Source organism: Leucoraja erinacea, chromosome 16 (genome assembly GCF_028641065.1).
Source record: "Leucoraja erinacea ecotype New England chromosome 16, Leri_hhj_1, whole genome shotgun sequence".
Lineage (NCBI taxonomy): Eukaryota > Metazoa > Chordata > Chondrichthyes > Rajiformes > Rajidae > Leucoraja > Leucoraja erinaceus.
Window position 1 is genome coordinate 38,533,244 of NC_073392.1, and position 23,963 is coordinate 38,557,206.

The following is a 23,963-nucleotide window of genomic DNA, read 5'->3' on the forward strand; positions in this document are numbered from 1 at the left end:
GTTAAAACTGCACTGAGGTCCGTCTCGAATCATAGGCCCCAAACGACTTTGATAATACAAAGACATCGAGCTAATTCAGGATTGTATACACCAGTAAAAATGATGGTGGGTGGGGGAGAGAACGAATAGGTTCACCAACTTTAACTTAATTCTGCTTCTCAAATGGAGTTAAATCCCCCACTTATTACATCTGGTTATTTGCAAATAGCTTATGCAATCCCTAAATACGCAAAGTTTTTTTAAACCCGTAAAAATCCTAAAAATATATACACACGTGAAAGGTATTACAATGACAATCTTAATTCTGGCTCCTTAAGTGAGTTCATAAGTGATAGAAGAAGAATTAGGTCATTTGGCCCATCAAGTCTACTCCGTCATTCAATCATGGCCGATCTATCTCTCCCTCTCAACCCCATTCTCCTGCCTTCTCCCTATAACCCCTGACACCCATACTAATCAAGAATCTATCCATTGATATCCATTGACTTGGCCTCCACAGCCTTCTGTGGCTATGAACACAACGAAACAAAGGGTCTGAAGAAGGGTCTCGACCCGAAACGTCACCCATTCCTTCTCTCCAGAGATATTGTCTGTCCCGCTGAGATACTCTAGCGTTTTGTGTCTACCTTCCATTTAAACCAGCATCTGCAGTTCTTCCGTACACAAAGAAACAATATTGTGAGGAGATTCTTGACAACAACATTTGAGCTTTGCCTTTGCGGAACAATTGTAGCAACCAATGAACAGCAAATTCAAAGTGAAATGTGATCGAATGTACACGCAGTTCCTCCAATTCTTCAGAAGAGGGAGACAGAGTTAAAAGAAGAAAAGGGTTTGTAAAACATGTTTGTAACAATAATGCTGAATTTTGATACCTTTCGTTAGTTAGAGTACATGTTTCTCTAATCTATGATTACTTATTCCTGCATATGCATCATAAGTCTTCTTGGCCCTTTCTGTCGTATTTTTTAAGCTTCAATGCAATATCTAGTGTATACTTGTAAATAAAACACTTAGCTCCATCATTCTTTGTAATGTGACACAATTACACTTTCTTCTTCTTTTTCAATAACATGATGGAAATTCAAGAATAGTAAACTATTTTAACTTTAATAATAGACCGTATTAGAAATGCCACGTGTTTTTTTAAAGCGGTTAAAGAGGTTCAATTAATTTGTCAGGGAATTCTTATCTTGCAAAAACATTTAGTTCCCCTCGATCACGTGGGTGTTTTTGTATGTTAGATTATCGCAGCAGGCTGATCACACAAGTGATTACCATGTTTATTGCACGTTTTCCAACTGCGAAGAAGCTCTTGTGGACTGGTCTCATAGTCAATCCAACTAAAGCATTGTACTGAGCTGAACGAGAACTCAACTACTGGAGAGGCACCCTTCCTTTACCAGCAGAGAATGCAGCATGATCACCAAACAACTTTGTAATTTTTTGAGAGAGACATCAAGGTTGGTGTATTAACTGTGCATTGTGCAGGAAGGAGCTGCAGATGCTGCTTTAAACCAAAGATAGACACTAAAAGCTGGAGTAACTCAGCGGGACAGGCAGCAACTCTGGAGAGAAGGAATGGGTGACGATTCGGGTCGAGACCCTCCTTCAGAGTGGAGTCTGAAGAAGGTTCTCGGCCCGAAATGGCACCCATTCCTTCTCTCCAGAGATGCTGCCTGTCCCGCTGAGTTACTCCAGCTTTTAGTGTCTAACTGTCTGTGTATTAACTATTTTACGCTACGGAGTAAACATTACCTATAAATTGTACTTATTATTTAAGGATTAGTATTGTTTTGAGATGTTTTCATTTGCTGCTGTATTGGCAATGGATCGCTGTCATAGTTCATCCAATTTAGTTTAGTTTATAGATACAGCATGGAAACAGGACCTTCGGCCCACCAAGTCCACACAGACCAGCGATCCCCACACTTTCCTACACTCATTAGGGACAATTTACATTTATACCAAACCAATTAACCTACAAACCTGTACGTCTTTGGAGTGGGGGTGAAGACTGAAGATCTTGGAGGAAACCCACATGGTCACGGGGAAAACGTACAAACTCCGTACAGCCAGCACCCGTAGTCAGGATCGATCCCGGGCCCCCACCGCTGCGCCACCGTGCTGCCCTTTTGATGAGACAAGATATTTCTTTGGTATTGATATTGGTTTAATATTGTAGGGTCTACTGAGATACTTTGTTTTACATCCTACTGCGGGAAATCATACCATACATCAGGCAGGGCAAAAGGGAATAGAAAAAAAAAAGTGTGGAATATAATGTTACGGCTACAGAGAATGCAGATTAAAAAATTGCAAAGGCTGTGACAAGATTAAGTTGAAGATCGAGAATTCTGCCTTACCATATGAGAGGTTCATTGAATACTCTGGGGAAGTGACAAGAAACTGCAGATTCTGGAATCTGGAACAGAACACAAAATGCTGGAGTAACTCAGGGGGTCAGGCAGCATTGTGGAGGGAATAGCTAGTCAACATTTTGAGTCAAGACCCTTCTTCACTCTGAGCGGAACCAAGCCTGGCAAGTGGTGGATAGATACAGTCAAGGGAGGTTTGTTTGGTGGACGAGTGGAGTAAGTGACAAAGGCTAAAGATGAATAGAAGAGAAACGGGTATTAACAAGGAACTTCAGCTGCTGGTTTGAAAAGAATGACACAATGTGCTGGAGTGGGTCAGGCAGCATCTCTGGAGAACGTGGATAGGTGACGTTTCGGGTCGGGTCCCTTCTTCAGACTGATTCAGTGGACGGGGGGGGGGGGGCAAAGAAAGCTGGAAGAGAGGAGCGCAGAACAAAGCCCGGCAAGTAATAGGTGGATACAGGTGAAGGGTGGTTTTGATAGGCAGATGGTTGGACAAAGTCCAGAGATGATTAGACAGCAAGTCTGAGACAATTGGATTAAAGAGTTGTGAAGCTAGAGGAAGGAATGTAGGTGAAGGGGAGGGAGAGAGGGGAAAAACGGATGCAAGTCCAGGTGGGGCACAGGGGAGAGAAAGGGGGAGATGGGGGAAGAAGGGGGAGGGGGGGGGGGGTTGTGTCGCTATCTGGAAATTGGAAAATTGAATGTTCTTACCATTAGGTTATAAGCTACGAAAGCAGAAGCTGTTCCTCCAGTTTTGTGTGTGTCCTCACTCTGGCAGTGGAGGAGGCCCAAGATGGAAAGGTCAGTGTGGGAATGGGAAGGGGAGTTAAATATTTAGCAACCAGCAGATCCAGCGAGCCTTGGCTAATGTTGAACTAAACAGTTGGCTAGTGTATACTTGGCCTCGACAATGTAAAGGAGATCACATCGGGAGTACTCCAAAGCACAAGACGAGGTTTGAAGAGGTGGATGTGGACCTCTGACTCACCTGGAAGGGCCACCTGGGTCCCTCAGATGAGATAGAAGGTTCAGAGACAGTTATTACATCTTCCACGTATGTAGGAGAAAATACCTAGGGAGGTGGTGGTTTTGGTGGGAAGGAACGAGTAAACCAAGGAGTTGTGGAGAGAGTGGACCATGCGAAAAATGAATGGTGTGGGAACGGTAAGGCATGACTGGCGGTGGGATCATGTTGAAGGTGGCAGAAATGTTGAAGAATATTATGTCAGATGCGGAGGCTAGTGGGGTGAAGGGTGGGGACTAGTGGAATGATATCCTTGTTCCATCTAAGGGAGGGGGAGTGAGAGGAGATCTGTAGGATACAGAGGAGACACCGGTTAAGGATCCACCCACAACAGCAGGGGAGGGAGCCATGTTTACTGAAGAAGGAGGACATCTTGGGTGTCCTTGAGTTGGAAGCCTTGGCTTGGGAGCAGATGCGGAGAAACTGAGAGTAAGGAGTGGTGTCCTTGCAAGAAGGAAGTTGGGAGGAGGAATAGTCGCAGTAACTGTGGGAATCAGTGGGTTTGTAATAGGATGTCAATTGATAATCTGCCCCTGTGATGGAGTCAGAGAGTTCAAGAGAGGGGGGCAAGGTGTCCATGAATTTGAGGGCAGGATAGGAGTTGAGTAGATTTTTATTTAGTAGATACTGGTGGCAGCGGTGATGAGAGCAGGTATTGAGGGGGGTTGTTCTGGGACATCAGAACCAACTGTTGAGCCTTCCTAAGGTGTGTGGGTCTAATTCAATGACACACCACTGACAGGAGATGTCCACTTGATAACCCCAATGATATACTTGCATCTACATAGTTTTCTTTTAATGTGATTGGTAACAAGTAGTTAGCGGTGTATTGTATATGTTAGTTATTGTCCTTAGCACAAGTTTGTGTAATCAGTTAGAAACATAGAAACATAGAAATTAGGTGCAGGAGTAGGCCATTCGGCCCTTCGAGCCTGCACCGCCATTCCATATGATCATGGTTGATCATCCAACTCAGTATCCCGTACCTGCCTTCTCTCCATACCCTCTGATCCCCTTAACCACAAGGGCCACATCTAACTCCCTCTTAAATATAGCCAATGAACTGGCCTCTACTACCCTCTGTGGCAGAGAGTTCCAGAGACTCACCACTCTCTGTGTGAAAAAAGTTCTCCTCATCTCGGTTTTAAAGGATTTCCCCCTTATCCTTAAGCTGCGACCCCTTTTAGATAGTTTAGATAGTACTTTGGCTTTGGGCTTGGTTTTCTTAGTTGAGCACTTATCCTGGTGTTATAGCACAAGTACTTTGTATTTTAATAGTAATGAACAAAAGTAATAAAGGTGATTAAATCAACAGATCCTGCCTTGAGTGCATGCGGCTGCACTGATGCAGTCACCGATGTGGCTTAGAAAGAGTTAGGGGATGGCGCCAGTGTACGTTCAGAACATAGACGTAACCAAAAGAAAGACAGGCCTAGCTGAGGCTCGTGCAAATGCTCATGGCTACACCTTTGACCAAGTACTGTCCCTGTAACACCTGTCCCTACATCTCCTCCCTCACCTCCATACAAGGACCCCAGCAGCCCTTCCAGGTAAGACAGAGGTTCACATGCATTTAGTGTTCCTGATGTCACATCAGCGAATTCAAGCGTAGACTGGACGCCCGTGTTGCATCCATTTGTGTTCAGTCCGCCAAGGCCTGCTGCATCTCTCGGTAGCTAACCATTTAACATTCCATTCTGTCATTGACAGATTGAGGGCAGGTGCAACCTGGAAGAACTGCGCTCATTGAATAAACATTGAATTCTCCAATTTAAGGAACACTTCATTTACTGTTTCCTTTCAAATGTGATTCCACCCCCACCACCACTGGTGTGCAAGCATTTCTTCCACTATCCCACCCCCCCTCACCCTCCCCCCCCCCCCCCCCCCCCCCCCCACCCCACTGTCTTACAGTTTTCTGCCCCTTACTACAATCTGTCTTGAGAAGGGACCTGATCCGAAACACCGCCTATCCAATTCCTCCACAGATTCTGCATGAATGACCCACTGAGTCTAATTTAGTTTAGTTTGGAGATACAGTGAGGAAACAAGCCCTTCGGACCGCCGAGTCCACAACGATCAGCGATCCCGGCACATCAACAGCACCCAACACACGCTAGGGATATTTTACATTTACACCAAACCAATTAACCTACAAACCTGTACCTCTTTGGAGTGTGGGAGGAAACCGACGATCTCTGAGAAAACCCTCGCAGGTCACGGGGAGAACGTACAAACTCCGTGAAGACAAGCACCCTCAGGCAGCATCAACCCCGGGTCTCTAAGGCAGTAGCCCGACCACTACGCCACCGTGCCGCCCCAATGTCAGCACTTTGTGGTTTGATGGTGAGGGAGACTGGTTTGTGTGATGGTTTGACTGCGTTCACAACTCTCTGCTATTTCCTGAAGTCTGGAATAGAGCAGTTGCCATACCAAGCTGCTTCCTAGGTGTATCGGTCACCATTGGCCAGAGGCATTGGAGTCATGCCTGATTTTTTTTTTGCCTTCTGAGGATATAGAGGCAGCGGTGTGCTTTCATGGCTGTAGCATCAATGTGGTTAGACCAGGACAAATTGTTGGTGATAGTTAAACCTAGGAACTTGAAGCTCTTGATCATCTGCAGCACCTTTGATGCAGACTACTAACATTGAGGGAGAGGTTGTTGTCTTGACGTCATGCTTCTCTGGTCTCTATCTCCTGGAGAAAAGTCAGAAAAACATAACCTAGAAATTCAAATGTATGAATTATATTTTGATTGCAGAGGTAAACCCTGTTCCTGACTGTAATGCCATCAATATTTGAGCTTGCAACTTGTATTGATAATTTCTACAGTGCTACTCATTAACACCCCAGCACCTCATGTTTTGCTTGGGCAGCTTACAACCCAGCAGCATGAATATTGACTTTGCTAACTTCAAGTGACCCTTGCTTTCCCTCTCTCTCCATCCTAATTCTCCGACCAGCTTGACTGTTCTCATGATTACATTTTACTGATTGTATGCCTCATTTTCACCTTCCCCTCAGCTAACACTGATCTATTCTACATTTTCCTTGAATTTCACCCCCTTTGATCTATCATTTTCACACCTTACCCTTCCATATCTCTATGTCTCCCTTTCCCCTGACTCTCAGTCTGAAGAAGGGCCTCGACCTGAAACGTCATCCATTCCTTCTCTCCACAGATGCTGCCTGTCCCGCTGAGTTACTCCAGCATTTTGGGTCAAACTTTGGTGTAAACCAGCATCTGCAGTTCCTTCCTACACAGCAATCTTACTTATCAGATTTAGAAAATGGGCAACTAGAGGGGCCACAAGAACTTTGCCACCTTCCAAACACAGGCTGGAGAAGGCAAAATGTGTAGGAAGGAACTGAAGATGTTGGTTTATACCGAAGATAGACTCAAAATGATGGAGTAACTCAGCGGGACAGACAGCTTTTTCCAGAGATACTGCCAGACCCAGTGAGTTACTCCAGCTTTTTGTGTCTATCTGGAGAGAAGGCAGATCATTTCCCCAGAGATGTGTAGTCTCGGAGAATGGCCCCCGATCCCACCAGTCACATCAGGAAAGATCTTTCTTCATTCCCAATGACAATCTACTTTCATCTTTGTAGGCAACGACGTATGCTGTATGTGCAGGCAAATATTCGCTCACGTAGGTTTGGTGCATGTACAGATGTGGTGAAGATGTCTCCGTTTGGAGCATATTGCACAACACGCTATACTGCACACCTGTGGTCAAACTATGGAAAGACAAGTTTACAGAGACTAAAGGTGGCTTATAATAATGCCATGGGTACACTGCTAAGGAATCAATAGACAATAGACAATAGGTGCAGGAGTAGGCCATTTGGCCCCTCGAGCCAGCACCGCCATTCAATGTGATCATAGCTGATCATCCTCAATCAGTACCCCGTTCCTGCCTTCTCCCCATATCCCGTGACTCAGCTATTTTTAAAAGACCGTTCTTCAGACTATTTCTTCACTGGGCAGCCCTATCTAGCTCTCTCTTGAAAGTATCCAGAGAACCGCCCTCTGAGGCAGAGAATTCCGCAGACTCACAACTCTCTGTGTGAAAAAGATAAATACAATCTAGATGATGTAGTGCTAGTAACATGCTTGTGGCTGCAGGAGTCAGTATTTTAGAAGCTATCCTAAGAAATTATATGTATAAATTCATTTGCAGGATTAATGACTCTGAAAATGTAATTATCGTGGTCTTATCAAACATAGGGTTTGGCACGACACGCCATGAATCTCAGTTGTGGAGACATTGGTATCGCTGTCTCGTTGTAGGGCACTGATCTTTCTTTTTACTCTGGATTTTAAATCATGTATTGTATTTTTTGTGTATAATTTATGATGCTCTTATAAGTAATTTACTAAGCTTTTATATGTATTTGATGGTGTTTTTATATGCAATGTATTTTATGTAATGTCGTTTCTTGTCTGGACCTTGAAGTCTGAAATAAATGTTTAATAATAAATAATGTGTAAGGACCAGGAAGCAATCTGTCCCGTGAAGAAATAGTCTGAAGAAGCGTCTCTTAAAAATAGCGGAGTCAGGGGATATGGGGAGAAGGCAGGAACGGAGTACTGATTGTGGATGATCACATTGAATGGCGGTGCTGGCTTGAAGGGCCGAATGGCCTACTCCTGCACCTATTGTCTATTGTCTTGACATTAAACGTCACTTATTCCTTTTCACCAGCGGTGCTGTCTGACCCATTGATTTACTCCAGTTTTTTGTGTCTACCTTCAACCTATCCAGTGAAGTTTATTGTCAATGCGCAAATATGGTATGGTACAGATACAAAGAAAAGCTTGTTTGCAGCAGCTTCGGAAGCACAAACTCAACACAGTGAACATAAGTTTACATAAATTGTACAAGACTGTGAAAAGAAAGAGGAATTAATTTGTGCAAAAACACAATAGAAACAAGGCATTCGATAGTGTAGGAGGTGACCCGCTTCTGTTACTTAGTATTATGCAGGTCGGTTCACAGTCGATGTTTTTATGAAAGTAGCTGTTCCTGAACCTCGTGGTGTGGACTTCAGTGCTTTTGTACTTCCTCCCTTACAGTAGCAACAAGAGCAAGTAGCAAGCTAATACCTCATTAGTTTAGTGGTACAGAGCAGAAACAGACCCTTCGGCCCACCGGGTCCGCACCTACCTGTGATCTCCGCTCACCAACACTATCCTACACACACTAGGGACAATTTAAAATTATTCCAAGTAATTTAACCTACAAACCTGTACGTCTTTGTGTTAATTCTGGATAAATTGGAGATGCCTGGACACTAAAATTGAGTAAAGGCTTCTGTGCTGCTATTTGGCCATTTGGTGAATTTAAATGTGCCTTTTGCAGAACTGGGACAAGCTGCAGAATGGTGCCAGCTTGTCTGGAGTCCAGGTAAGAGTTGCAAGGAAAGAATGGGACATCTGCAGATTCTTACAATTAGGTGTAAATTGCATGAAACGGATTGGGTGAATACAAACCAGATATACACATTGTAAATAATGTTGCAAAGCTTTATGAATCTGTCCACTTTCACGACCTAATCCACGACCTTTTTTACTCGTGGACATTTTTCATCATGCTAGAAAAATGCCCCGAGTACCTACAACTAGCATCACTACCTCCTACAACCTACCTACGACCTCATAAAACCTCGTGACGACTAGACTGCAAGTATGAGTCAAGGGGAAACACGGCAGAGGTCGTGAATTAGGTTGTGAAAGTGGGACAGGCCCTTTACTTTGCTAATTGGTGATTGGTCGAACTGTTGAGCCTTGGAGGAACTGCCTGAATCTCAGGGCACATGCTCATATGTTTGCTTCCTTCTAGAAGTTTCTTTCAAATACAATGTACATAAGATCAGGGCTGCCAACATTGGGTGAGAGTTGGGAGTGAGAAATTGCGAGAGACCAAGCCCAAGGGCGTGCAGCATCCGAAGTGAGTGGGGAGGCTGTGGGAGGGGGGTGTCCGCCCTCCCATGGGTATGGAGCTTTTTCATTTTTCAGCTTGAAATTGTGCAATCTGGTGCATACTGCAGCGAGTCTTTTAACTTACACTTGAATGCAATATTTATGCTTTAAATTGGATTAGCTATGGATAAGGTTAGGCTAAACTACATTCCTAATTACATTCCACAGTAGAGCCAGGCTCTGATCAACAGGTACAGCACATGAATGATCTTAGTATTTTCATGTATGGAAATCAGATTATAATCAAGCACTTGGCCCATGTTGACCAACCTGGGTTTCACTGCACACCTGGTACTGCTCCTGACCCTGACTCCAGTTGCATACATTCTCTCATTCCTGACCCTGAGTCCAGCCTTACACCTGGGACCCTATTCTACCCTGATCATAGCTGTTTACCTGCTTTGGTTCCCAGTGCTGAACACTCCCATTGTCCCAGCTTTGACTGCACACCGAGTACTATTCCAGACCATGACTCTGGATGCACACTTGGCCTTGCTCCTAGCCCCTCTGCATGAACAATATATCTGGCCCACACATAAAGCCCCATATCTGACCCCCTGGACTTAACCCATTACATTCAAGTCCACAGGTGCTTATCTAATGCGGTAATCTGAACTTCACTTCACAGACCAAATTTTGTAGAACAAATCAGGCTAATCAATAACATTAGCCAACTCCGAAACACGAAGTGTTGAGCATTGGGATCCAGACATCATGGACAACTGGCCTCAGTTCCCCGCTCACATCTGCCAGTGCTCTCTGTTTGAACCAGGGGCCACGGAGCATTTTTGAAAGTGGAGGGGGAGGGGGAGGGGGGGCTTAGTGATCATTGATCACTCGCCTTGGGGGCACTCGGCGAGAAAGTGGAGCAAGCAAGTGGAGGGAGTGTGAGGGAGGGGGGTGTCCCCCCTCCCATGGTAGGGACATTGAAATTTGATGTATTAAAATCATATTTTAGTGCATTGTAGAAGTATGATTTCAATGTTTTTTGTTTGAATTATTTTTAAGATGTAACTTTTTAAGAGTGGTGGGTGTATGGAACAAGCTGCCAGAGGAGGTAATTGAGGCAGGGACTATCCCAACATTTGAGAAACAGTGAGACTGATACATGGATAGGACATGTTTGGAGGGATATGGACCAAAAGCAGGTAGTGTAGCTGGGACATGTTGGCGGGTGTGGGCAACTTGCGCCGAAGGGCCTGTTTTCACACTGTATCACTCTGTGACTACATTATACCTCCACCATGCATGATTGCTTCAAAATCAAGTGGTTGAGTTTTATTGCCATATACTCAAGCATAGAAACATAGAAAATAGGTGCAGGAATAGGCCATTCGGCCCTTCGAGCCAGCACTGTCATTCAATATGATCATGGCTGTTAATCTAAAATCAGTACCTCTTTCAAGTTTTTTTCCCATAGCCCTTGATTTTACGACCCCCAAGAACTCAATGTAACTCTCGTGAAAACATCCAGTGAATTGGCTTCCACGGCCTTCTGTGGCAGAGAATTCCACAGATTCACAACTCTCTGGGTGAAGAAAGTTTGGCCTCATCTCAGTCCTAACTGGCCTACCCTTTATTCTTAAACTGTGACCCATGGTTCTGAACACCCTCAACATCGGGAACATTTTTCCTGCAGTTACAGTAAGTGAAAATCTAGCAGGCAAGCAGGATGCTTTCTCCAACCACCCCCATTTGAAGGCCACTTGTCCTACCTGCCTGCGCTTGGTCCATATCCCTCCAAACTTGTCCAATCCATGTACCTGTCGAACTGTTTCTTAAATGTTGGGATAGTCCCAGCCTCAACTACCTCCTCTGGCAGCTTGTTCCATTACCCACGTGTGTGAAAAACTCACTTCAGGTAGGCCCGGCATTCCCTCTCTCTCTATCCCTCTCCCAGTCAAGTCACACTAGCTTCTCTTTTTCACCCAACAAACAACCAACAATGGCCTGTTTCCTTTATCATTGTTACTATTTGGCATATATTTTATTCATTGTTCTTTATCTCGCCACATCATCGTCTATATCTCTTGTTTCCCTTATTCCTAACCAGTCTGAAGGAGGGTCTCAACCCAAAACGTCACCCATTCCTTCCCTCCAGAGATGCTGCCTGTTCCGATGAGTTACTCCAGCTTTTTGTGTCATCTTCTACTTTCTCTCTTCAGGCCATTGATCATCGCACAGGCAAATCTGAAGCCTTGTGGTTGATGGCATAAATAGACACAGATAGTGTTATCATTTCACTCAACTGCATTGCAAGCCAGACAACTGTGGCAGATTAGACAGAAACTAAATGGCCAAAGAATAAACCTCAGAGATCCACCTTGATGCCATTCAGTCCTATGATTAGAACATAGAATATACAACATTGAACAGTACAGCACAGGAACAGGTCATTAGGCCCACAATGTGTGTGCCAAACATGATGCCAACTTATATCCTTCTATTCCTTGCATTAAAAATATGCCTATCCAAAAGTCTCTTAAATGCCACTATTGTGTCTGCTCCACTCCCACCCTGGCAGTGTATTCTCTGTTCTAGGCTTCACCACTATCTGTGTAAAAGGCTTGCCCCACACATCTCCTTTAAACTTTGCCCCTCTCACCTTAAAGCTATGCTCTCTAATATTTGATATTCCCATCCTGGAAAAAAAAAAGGTACTGACTGTCTACCTATCCATGCCTCTCATAATTTTATATACTTCTATCAGGTCTCCCCTCAACCTTTGGTTCCAGAGGGAAAAAAATGTGTAGGAGTACCTAACCAATTGCAGCCCTCATCTTCTTTAGTGTCCATCTTCCATGTTTCAAATGTTGACATCGCTGTCATCGTCCGTCCTGAAAAGGACACAAGCTTCCAGCGACAATCAGTGGGAGCCATCACGTGTTGCAATAGACGATGGTGGTAGCAGGTACCTGTAGCAGAATTAGCTCGGGATACTTCCAGTTTCCAGCCCCCCGACGTGGATGCTTCTGCTATGGAGCCGCAGCCCTCATGAAGGGTTGGAATGGGAATAGGAAGGGAATGTTAAATCATATGAGGAACTTCTGTGTGAAGAGTTTAATCTCTCTTTATTTTTGGCATCAGTGGTACATACATTGATATGTTCCCTTATTTATGCACATCTCTTAGTTACAAATTTGTGAATGAAATTTGCTTTCATGCTGTACTGATTGAAGGAATTATATTTGATGTGATATTGTCTGTGTACCTTGGAAATTCCATTCCCGTGATGAAACGGGGCTTAAATGTTCCAGCAGTTTCATAGTCCCATGCAGTCCAAGACCTGTGGGGTAGGAAACTAGTTCCTACCTTCCCCACTCCTTCCAAGCATGTATAATGTTCAGACTGAAAGAAAACAAAATCTGTAAAATACATTTATTTTCCAAACAGCACAATTTGGGGGCAACACTGTGGCGCAGTGGTTGAGCTACTGCCTTACGGATCCTGACTACGGATGCTTGTCTCTATGGAGTTTGTACTTTCTCCCCAGTTTTCGGTTTTTGGTTTTTGGTTTTGTCCCACATTCCAAAAAGTACAGGTTTGCAGGTTAATTGGCTTTGTATAAATGTATAATAATAATAATAATAATAATAATCTTTATTTATATAGCACTTTTCAACAAAACCAGTATTTGAACCAAAGTGCTTTACAGAGATCGATTAAATTAATTGAACAGATCAAATGTCAATAAATCCATACAAAACAAAAAAGAGAAAAAAGAAAAAAGACACAGAACAGTACACTATAGAAATCAACATGAAACATCGAATTCACTGTGGGCCTAAAAATATCCAGTTCTCCGGTCCTATTGTATCTCTCAGCCAAGTAAAGGCCCTCTAAACTAAACTGCGGCCAGGACTGAAAAATACTGAAGACTGCAATGTCCCAAGTAGGCCGCGCTTGCCGGACCTTTGACACTGGCGAACCACCAGGCTCCGCGGTGTTGTGCCCGCCCGCGGCTGACGCTCTTGAGCTCACTGCAGTCGGCGTTCCCTGCCCCGGGCCAAATCCGGTAACTGCCCGCTCTGTGTTGGTGTTGGTGTCCAATTACCGCCGGCTAGCTGTAGCAACAAGAAGTCGCTGCCTGCTCCAGGTGAGGCCGCACAGAGGGTGGAGCGGTTCAGAAGAAAACATCTCCGACCATGATGGGTTTTCCCCCTTTGCCTGAAGCAATAAAAAAGCAGGACTAAATATAAAAATAAAAAAAAAAGAAAGGACGGACTGCAGGTAAAGGGATCACCCCCGCATCCGCCATCTTGTATAATTGTATAATTGTCCCTAGTGTGTAAAATACCAAGATCGCTGGTCTGTGTTGACTCGATGGGCCTAAAGGGCCTATTGTATCTCTAAAGTAAACTAAACTAAACTGAGCAGAAAATACTATACAAAAGAGATCTTGACCTTTGAGCACCAAGGTTTGTGCATGAGGATTGAGCCACCGGGTGCCTAGGGCCAAATCTAACTGAAACCAATTAGCTACTTGCACCAAGAAGGTGCTTGGGTGAGGCCGGGTGGATTCAGAACTCCGATGATGGGTTGCCTCAGCAAAAGCAGAAAAAGTCCTGGCAGGTAAAGGGATGATCCAGATTATTTTGTAAAAATCATCCCTCACAAGCTGGAAATAATTTTCGTCCCTTTATGTTCATGCATTAATCTGCTCAGGAAGCTTGTGTAAAATCATCACAAGCTCATCTGCAAGTGGACTGCTGGATGTTTTGAGTACTGAGGTGCAAGTTCTTTAAAATGATAATGTTGTCATTATTAACATATAACACATTAACATATAACACATCAATCTACTGCCAAAAGCACAATAACAAAGATAAATGTTTCTCATTGTTCCCACCCTCAGTCTCGCCTTATATTTCTCCAGTATTTCCAGCATACCTTTCATGTAAATTCCAGAAATACGGCACTCATTAAAATCAGCAGCTTACGGAGTGGTTTCTGGAATGGTTTGAAATGTATTTTTCTTGAAATGAATATAGTTTTCACCTCAGTTTCCTATACAGAAAAAATAAATAGCTCTAAGTCTCTTGGATGCACAGAGTCTCATGACCAGAGTAGGTGAATTGAGGACCATAGGTGTAAGGTGAAGGGGAAAAGATTTAATAGGAATCTGAGGGGTAACTTTTCACACAAAGGGTGGTTGGTGTATGGAACAAGCTGCCAGAGGAGGTAGTTGAGGCTATCCCAACATTTAAACTATCCCAGCATTTAAGAAACAATTAGACAGGTACATGGATAGGATAGGTTTGGAGGGATATGGACCAAACACAGGCAGGTGGGACTAGTGTAGCTGGGACATGTTGGCTGGTTGGGCCAAAGCTGGGCCAAAGGGCCTGTTTCCATGCTGTATCACTCTATAACCTAGCCTCTAATGTTTAGACCTCCAAAAATGCCAAAGTTAGAAATAAAACGTGGGTTTCAAACGTATTGTTTGAAATGCACTCAAAACATCGGTCAAAAATGTCGGCAACTAGTTCAGCACGGATGTTATAGATTTAAATAATCAAATTATTTAAACAAGAACGTAGAGAAATGAAATGAGAAGTTTCATTTTTTTTTTCTCCATGAAAGCTCAGCGTCTAAAAGGGTGGAGCAAGAATTAATTTTATTCTTCCAGGCTAATTGCTGGTTTTGCATCCCATGAGACATTCAATTTTATTTTTCCCAGAGTTGTATATGTTGGTGAATAAATGTGTTTATTTATTTAACAGCATGGCAGAAAGCTCAGGCTACACTGCTGTGTCTCTGAACAAAGCTCGTCTAAATATCCTCCCATCGCCAGCTCATTGGAGACCCAAACGTAGACTGGGCGATCGTTTTGCTGAACACCTTCGCTTAGTCCGCCTGGACCTACCTGATCTCCGGGTTGCCAAGCACTTTACTTCCTTCTCCCAGTCCCACACTGGCCTCTCTGTACAAGGCCTCACCCATTATCAGAGTGAGGCCAAACGCAAATTGGAGGTACAGCATCTCATATTTCGCTTGGGCAGCTTATAAAGTGGTATATAGGGTCTCGGCCCGAAACGTCACCCATTCCTTGTCTCCAGAGATGCTGCCTGGCCCAATGAGTTACTCCACTTTTTGTGTCTAAACCAGCATCTGCAGTTCCTTCCTACACACCCCCTCTGTTATTTCTTTCCCTCAGCATTGCACTTTCATCGGTGTAACCCCCAGCTCACTGAATTCTTGGCTACAAGTGTTAAATTGAAAACATCCACTAAATTGGCACCAAACATTGCAACTTAACTAGAGTCAGGGAAAGAGGAAGCACTTCCATCAAGTATTGTTTTTATTTTGGAATGAGAAACTTCGGTTATGGTTTTGGTGTCTCGGAACTGAAAATAATGCCGGCTGCATTCTCACAAATTCAGAAAACGGCCACTGCCTCTCAGTGACTCATCATATTTATTAATCTGGTTTTTGTGCAGAACAGGGAAGTCCTGTGTAATCCAATTTGAACTGAGTTAAGTGATCTCTCTGGGGATGGATCTCTCTGAGGAGAATACAGAGTAATATGCCGAGAAACAATGCATGTAACTGTAAAGCTTAAATCTATAGCCAAGAGGTTAAATTGTGGTGCATCCGTTTTCAGGCACCAGGTTTAAGAACAGCTACTTTCCTATAACTATCAATATCTTGAACCAACCTACACATCCCTAATCCAAACTTGACAAGCCCACCTCCTACACTACTATGGGTAGAGTCATAGTCATAGAGTGACACAGTTTGGAAACAGGTTCTTCGGCCCAACCTTTCCACACCGGCCAACATGCCCCAGCAACACTAGTGCCACCTGCCTGCGCCCGGCACATATCCCTTCAAACTTATCATGAATTGTGGAATTGGACCATGCATTTTTGGTTGTGATCCATGCCAGTATCTGGTATCAGACGTAGACATCATAACGTGTGTGATGCCCATTTACACACATGTCAACGTCAATTGGAGCTCAAAGCTCCCCACTGTAAGCACCATGGAATAGTCTTACACCAACGAGGAAAACGTTCGACCTTACTCACAATTGGCAGCACGTTCTGATGGCATTGGGAGACCTGAGTGGCCAACTTTGTCCAGAGAGTGCTAAAATGACCAGTGAATGTTCCGTTCCAGCATTTAGCTGCTGCATTACTCATACCATGTGTGATTATTTGGTGGCAGTGGACCACTATAGGAGGTGTTGTTATGGGCAAATGGATACTCCAGATGGATTAGGTGCAATGAAGTATCCCTCAATGAACAGCTGCACTCTGTGTTTACAATGGATCTCCAGTGGAATCGTAGATACATAGGCAATAGGTGCAGGAGTAGGCAATTCGGCCCTTCAAGCTAGCACCGTCATTCAATGTGATCATGGCTGATCATCTACAATCAGTACCCGGTTCCTGCCTTATCCCCAAACCCCTTGATTCTGCTAGCCCTAAGAGCTCTATCTAACTCTCTTTTGAATGGATCCAGTGAATTGGCCTCCACTGCCTTCTGAGGCAGATAATTCCACAAATTCTCATCTCTCTTTCCTCATCTCAGTTCTAAATGGCCTACCCATTATTCTTAAACTGTGGCCCCTGGTTCTGGATTCCCCCAAACATCGGGAACATGTTTCCTGCATCTAGCGTGTCCAATCCCTTAATAATTTTAAATAGTTCAATGATGCCCTCTCATCCTTCTGAATTCCAGTGAATCCTAGCTAGAGAGTTATTTTTGTACACCAGAATTAATTATTTTGTAGTGAAATGCCATTGCTTGCTTTATAAGAGCAATCTGATTGTAACAGCTGACCTAGGGTGCCCTTCACTTTCACTCTTCACATCCTTGCTGCTGAGCTAAATGCTGAGTGCCTGCCATAGACCCAACGAGCCAGGATTCCCAGTGAATGATCAGCACGCATCCACGACTGCAGTCCCCGTCTCAGTGCTGACACCTACTGGTGAATGTGACCAGTCTGCCCTCCTGACTGCAGACATTCTCTAGTTCCCAACCTGATACCAGTAACTCGGTAACTGTCCCATAACCGATAGAAACTGCATCATTTCCATCGGTTAACCCATTTTTGCACCTGACTGAATTGAATTGAATTACATTGATTTGTCATTCAAAGATGAAAATTTGAACGAAATGTTCAAAAAATCATACAGCCATAACAATAAAAAGCAAACAAAACAAACAATTACATACATTTAACATAAACATCCATCACAGTGACTCTCCTCCAGGCACCTCCTCACTGTGATGGAAGGGAAAAAAACCTCTTATCTGTTCCTTGCTTCTTCTCCCGCAGTCAGGCAGTCAAACTGCTGCGTCGAGGCGATCGAGGCTCCCGATATTGAAGCCCCCGCCGGGCGATGAAAGGTCCTGCAATCGGGCCGAATCAAGGGGCGCCATGCAATTTGGGGCGGACGAAGCTGCTGTGGCTGGAATTCCCGAAAAGTCGGAAAAACAGTTGCATCTCCGTTGAAGAAGAGATTTTTTTTAATTTAATTTTTTTTTTAAATTAATAAGTTTCCCCCCCCACCACCCCCACATAATCTATCTATCTGTCTGTCTGTCTGTCTGTCTGTCTGGCTGTACGTACATAACTAAAACTCTGATCTTGTGCTCTTCCGGTTTGGCAGTTTTTCTATAGGGTGATTTCACTAAAGGTCACTGGAGCGTAGATCCGCACCCACGTGACCAAAATTCTCAAGTGGAGGACACTCGAGGGTTCGGTACATGTTAGTGGATGGGAAAAAACGCATTTTCCCACCCGTTAAAAACATAGAAAACAGCGAGGTTGTGAGCTGCAATTTACTGTGCCAGTCGGGGTGACCGTGAGGCACAGCTACCTAGATTTACAGGAAAAAAAAAGATAGCAAGTAAGGTAAATTCAAGAGGGAACTGAAGGTGCCAAACCGGCGGAAGTGAACAGCCGACATTTGCCGTGGATATTTACAGGTCCAAAATATCGGGAATGATCGCGTTTGCTCGCTGAATTTCATCAAAAGTAAGGCATTATTAACTTCCTTTTGATGAAATTCAGCAAGCAAACGCGATAATTCCCAATATTTTGGACCTTTAAATATCCACGGCAAATGTCGGCTGTTCACTTCCGCCGGTTTGGCACCTTCAGTTCCCTCTTGAATTTACCTTACTTGCTATCTTTTTTTTTCCCTGTAAATCTAGGTAGCTGTGCTTCACGGTCACCCCGACTGGCACAGTAAATTGCAGCTCACAACCTCGCCGTTTTCTATGTTTTTAACGGGTGGGAAAATGCGTTTTTTCCCATCCACTAACATGTACCGGAACCCTCGAGTGTCCTCCACTTGAGAATTTTGGTCACGTGGGTGCGGATCTACGCTCCAGTGACCTTTAGTGAAATCACCCTATTTGCGCTAAAACAGTACACGATAGATTTTTCCCAGGTTACTCGCCGTTCTCCTGTGCTGTGAGTGCAACAAGCTTCGTTCCGATCGGTGGTATATTGTAAAAGTTATCGACGTTTAAAAATGTTAAAAACTGCGTGTGCGCAGATTCCTTTAGTCAGCGCCACGCAGATTGGTCTCTTCTCCTGTCAGTCAATGCCACGGCCAGAATGGCGACGCCCCTTCCTGCCCCACGGGCGGCGGTCTGTCCCGCCTCACTCACAAACTCCTCTCTCCCCCTCCTCACAGTAACTTATTTATTGTTTCCCCCACCACCGGCATTGGCCGTGGGCGGGGTGGGGGGGGGGGGGATGCGGGGTGTTCAGTGGAGACCCTGGTCCTGTCTCTCTCTCCCCCATCACTCACCCCTCTCCCCCGCCCACCCTCTGCGGCAATGGCGGTCCCGTCTACCCGTCCCCCCCCGGGTCCGTTTCTAACGCCGCCGCCGTTGCGGTAACTCACCCTCACGGCCTTCTTGGAGATCTTCTCCACCAGCTCATTGAAACTCATGGTGCCCATCATAATGAACACCGACTCCATCCCCCCCTGCGGCCTGGCCCAGCCCGGCAGCAACAGCGAGCAGGTAGGCGGGTGGGCAGGGCGCGGATGGGCCGAGCGGCAGCAGCGGGCGGGCAGGGCGGGGACGGACTGAGCAGCAGCGGGCGGTCAGACAGGATAGGGATGGGGCCGAGCAGCGGCTGAGCCGGAGTGGGCAGAGGGAAGGAGGGAGAGTCGCGTTGCAGGGTGGCCAAGCAGTTTGCGCGGAGTTTGAGTAACTCACACACACACACACACACAATGCAAACTGGTCCAATCATCAAGTCAACTGGATCTAAACCACAGCTAGCAATGAATGACCTGTGGAGGAAGGAACTGCAGATGCTGCTTTTTATGGATGGAGGAGAGGGAGGGAGAGGTGAGGGAAGGATTGGGGAAGGGGAGGAGGAGTGGAGAAAGAAGAGGGAGTGTGAAGAGGGGGAGGGAGTGCAGGGGGATGAAGGGAAATGAGCCGTGGCTGTGCAGTTGGGGGCTATGCGTGAGTGGTGCAATATTGCATTGGGGGACGGGTTGTATTGAGGGAACGAGCGAGTGATGGAATATTGCGTTGGGGAACGGGTTGCATTGGGGGACCGGGTTGCATTGGGGGACCAGGCCGCCCGTGTGACAGGGACCAAACAGGGCCCACTTAGTCTAGTATATATTACTAAGACACTCATATTGTTTGTTCCTATGCGTGTCTGTGTGCCTGTTTGTGATTGATTCGGTGATGTCGTCAAATTACGCCAAAACATTACATGATAGCGTAATGCACCACCTTGCTCACAATTGTCACGTGGTGGTTTGTATTCAATTTTTGTTCAGATTGATGTTATATTTCACAGTTTTACAAAATTTTGAATTTACAAAACCCTAATTTGAGAAAAATGTTCTACCCTCTACACTGGCACTTACAGCTATGACATCACAATGGGATTGTAGCCCTGCTCGCTACGATATTGCTATTCCTAGGACACTCAATCCTGCCAACCCAAGCAAGTGCAATTGCATTTTTTTTTAAGTTTAAAATGAGGGGGGTTGAATAAGGGGAAATTAACAGCCCCTGCGCAGTTGGGAGCTATGGGCGAGTGGTGGAATATTGCGTTGGGGGAACAGATTGCGTTGGGGAACCAGGCCTCCTGTGTGACAGGGACCCAACGGGTCGCACTCGGTCTAGTATCATATACTTATTAACATTCTGATCTTGTTAGTGTATATATGTGTTTGGCTTTACATCTTTGCGAAAAAAAACGCGGTAACGATAACATTTTTACATATTCCGGTTGACATTTTTCCCGTCGAGGCCGGGATCACCTTATCTGAACATTTCATGCTTTATTTCTCGACTTATTACTGATTAAAGTTTAAAAACATCAAAAGAGTTTGAAATTAAAACCACCAGCTTCAAATGATGACGTCACAATGGGTTAGCTAGCAGAGGCCAGCCTGAATGAAGATTTCATCCTATATTTGAATTTAATTACGAGAAGGACATTATAATTTAAGAGGGTTGTGTATTTTTGAAACATGTAAAGTGAGAACCAATGTAAAATATAGATGTGTCTCAGTTTTGGGAGTCAAATTATTGAAGTCATATCAGTGATGAGTTGAAATTTTGTAGCTCTCTGTCGAGTTTCAAAAAAGCCTTAAAATGTAAAATAATTAAGGATTATAATGTAAAATGATTAAAATGTAAAATAAGTAAGGACTACAATTTAGAGTAAATTTTTTTTTCTCTTTCCTTTGTGATGCTGATTTTATGGATTGTATCGGATAGGCAAAAATAAGCTTTGTGGCCTCAGCCTATTCCTTTTTCGGTCATTGATCATGTGAACATTGTGTGAAATGGATACAGTGTTGGTTCATATTCACACGGATTGTAAAGTTTTGTTCTTTTTAATGTATGATCGAAATAAACTATTCATATTCATTTCATTTTTTTTTTATTTGTTTTCAGATTGACAGAAGATTCAAAAACACTTTTCTATTTTGCAGGATACTAGAACAAAGTAAGTCCAAACAGTTCACACACCTTTAATCAAATTATATTTGACATTCACATAAGTATTCAGAGATTGCTTTGTGTATTTATTGTTTACTGATTCTCACTGTCTTGCGGATTAATTTTCAGGATGCTGATATCTCAAGGTTTCGCCATGCTCTTTCTCTTGAGGAGTTCCACCGCTGAAGAATGCCCAGAAAAGTGCAAATGTAAATCTTCCTTTCAGCGTGTGGAAATTAACTGCAGCTTCAGAGGTCTAAGGGAGATACCATTTATTCCAGAAACCGCAACTGAGCTTTACCTGCACGACAACTTGCTAACTACGGTTGCTCCGGGTACTTTTGGTAAATTGCCTAACTTGCGGACTATCAGTCTCCACAACAATCGCTGGGACTGCGATTGCCATATTGCCTATCTCCACCAGTGGCTGCAGCACCCATCGGCAGCGGTTCATCCTAATGTCACCTGTTTCACCCCTACAGCTATTAAATTGAAGCCCGTGACAGAACTCCGAGGAAATGAATATACCGGTTGCTGGTCTCATCATCTATATCCATGCCGTAACATGTACCCTGGAAGTATTATTCTTTGTCTACTCTATTTGCTTCTCCTCATTTTGATGACGTGTTCCTTCACCAACATCAAATCCAAAGCTTATATATTTACACCATCCAATGAATTTCAAATAAGTAGAAAAAGTGAGAAAATAAATTTGCTGACAGAAATTGAGTTGATGGATGAATCGCCCGGAGATGACCTGGAGAATTTTCTTTTCAGTGAGAGCATGGAGATTTTGCCACAGATATTACATACCTTGAATACAAAATGTAACATTAAAATCAAGGAACATTGACCTTGTTCTATATGTTCTATCTACGGGCACATAGATTAACAGTTTCAGAACAATGGTAAGTCTGCAATAAGGCAAATAGGCATATGTTCTATTAAATATGCTCACTGAAAAAAGAGTTTGCTGTAACCAGTCAGCAAAAGCTATAACAATTATCTTAAATGTGGAGATGATAATCAATGGTTACAGATAAAACAAAAAAAGCAAGATAGCATAGATTTATCGACCATTATGAATTTTACTTGAGTAAGTAAATCCACAAGTAATAATATTTCTTCGTTACCCCCACCCACTAATATGTGAATACATCTACAGAGCAAAACACAGTCCAGTTTTGTTTAGTGTCACGCGTACCCAGGTATAGTGAAAAGATTTTTGTTGCGTGCTATTCGGGCGGCAGAATTATTGAGAGCTTCACAATTTCACAGATGGGAGTTTGAGAGTTTAAAAAATAAAAATTTATTCAACGCTAATTTTATACCTTTATTAAATAAACTTAATACGCTGATTAAATTTTGGAAAACACTTCCTTTATCATTATTAGGTAGAATAAATGCAATAAAAATGATCTTCCTACCACAATTACTATACCTATTTCAGTCTATACCGGTATATATAGGGGGAGAGGGGGGGGGAGAGGGGGGGGGAGGGGGGGGGGAGGGGGGGGGGGGGGGGGGGGGGGGGGAGGGGGGGGGGGAGGGGGGGGGGGGGGGGGGGGGGGGGGGGGGGGGGGGGGGGGGGGGAGGGGGGGGGAGGGAGGGGGGAGGGGGGGGGGGGGGGGGGAAAGGGGAGGGGAAGGGGGGGGAGGAGGGGGGAGGGAGGGGGGGGAGGGGAGGGGGGGAGGGGGGGGGGTGGGGAGGGGGGGGGGGGGTGTGTGTGGGGGGGGGAGGGGAGGGGGGGAGGGAGGGGGAGGGGAGGGTGGTGGAGAGGGTGGGGGCGGGTGGGGGGGGCGGTGGGCGGGGGTTGAGCCGAGGGGGAGGGGGGTTCGGAGGGAGGGGGAGGCGGAGAGGGGGGGAGGGGGGAGGGGGAGGAGGGAGGAGGGAGGGGGAGGAGGAGGAGGGGGGGGAGGGAGGAGAGGGGGAGGAGAGGGAGGGGGGGGGGAGAGGAGAGGGGGGGGGGGGGGAGGAGAGGGGGGGGGAGGAGAGGGGGGGAGAGGGAGGGGGGGGAGAGGGAGGGGGGGGGAGGAGAGGAGGGGGGGGGGGGGAGAGGGGGGGGAGAGGAGAGGGGGGGGGGGAGAGGAGAGGGAGGGGGGGGGAGAGGGAGGGGGGGAGGAGAGGAAGGGGGGGAGGAGGAGGGAGGGGGGAGAGGGAGAGGGGGGAGAGGAGAGGGAGGGGGGGGAGAGGGGGGGGAGGGAGGGGGGGAGGGAGGGGGGGGGAGAGGGGGGGGGGGAGGGGGGGGGGGGGAGGAAGAAGGTAGGGGGGGAGGGGAGGGGGAGGGAGGGGGGAGAGAGGGAGGGGGGGGGAGGGAGAGGGGGGGAGAGGGGGGGGGGGGGAGAGGGAGGAGGGGGGAGAGGGGGGAGAGGAGGGGGAGAGGGAGGGAGGGGGGGAGAGGGGAGGGAGGGAGGAGAGGAAAGGAGGGGGGGAGGAGAGGGGGGGGGAGAGGAGAGGGGGGGGAGAGGAGGGGGGGGGGGGAGGGGGAGGGGGAGGGAGGGGGGGGGGGGAGGGGAGGGGGGGGGGGGGAGGGAGGGGAGGAGAGGGAGGAGGGGAGGAGGGGAGAGGAGGGGGGGGAGAGGGAGGGAGGGGGAGAGGGAGGGAGAGAGAGGAGATGAGAGGGAGT

The 23,963-nt window shown here is 45.7% G+C and overlaps 1 protein-coding gene across 1 annotated transcript; it reads left to right on the forward strand.

Moving 5' to 3' along the window:
* Nucleotides 1-1,290: 1,290 nt before the first annotated feature.
* LOC129704832 (platelet glycoprotein IX-like) lies at nucleotides 1,291-22,761 on the forward strand. Its single transcript, XM_055648204.1, has 3 exons — nucleotides 1,291-1,463; nucleotides 21,293-21,344; nucleotides 21,467-22,761. Exon 3 carries the CDS (start codon nucleotides 21,468-21,470, stop codon nucleotides 22,188-22,190), a length of 723 nt encoding a protein of 240 aa, XP_055504179.1. The 5' UTR covers nucleotides 1,291-1,463; nucleotides 21,293-21,344; nucleotide 21,467; the 3' UTR covers nucleotides 22,191-22,761.
* The last annotated feature ends 1,202 nt before the right edge of the window (nucleotides 22,762-23,963 follow it).

What these genes read in the sequence shown, in the direction of transcription:
- LOC129704832 (XM_055648204.1), top strand. Translation starts at nt 21,468, where the DNA reads ATGCTGATATCTCAAGGTTTCGCCATGCTCTTTCTCTTGAGGAGTTCC.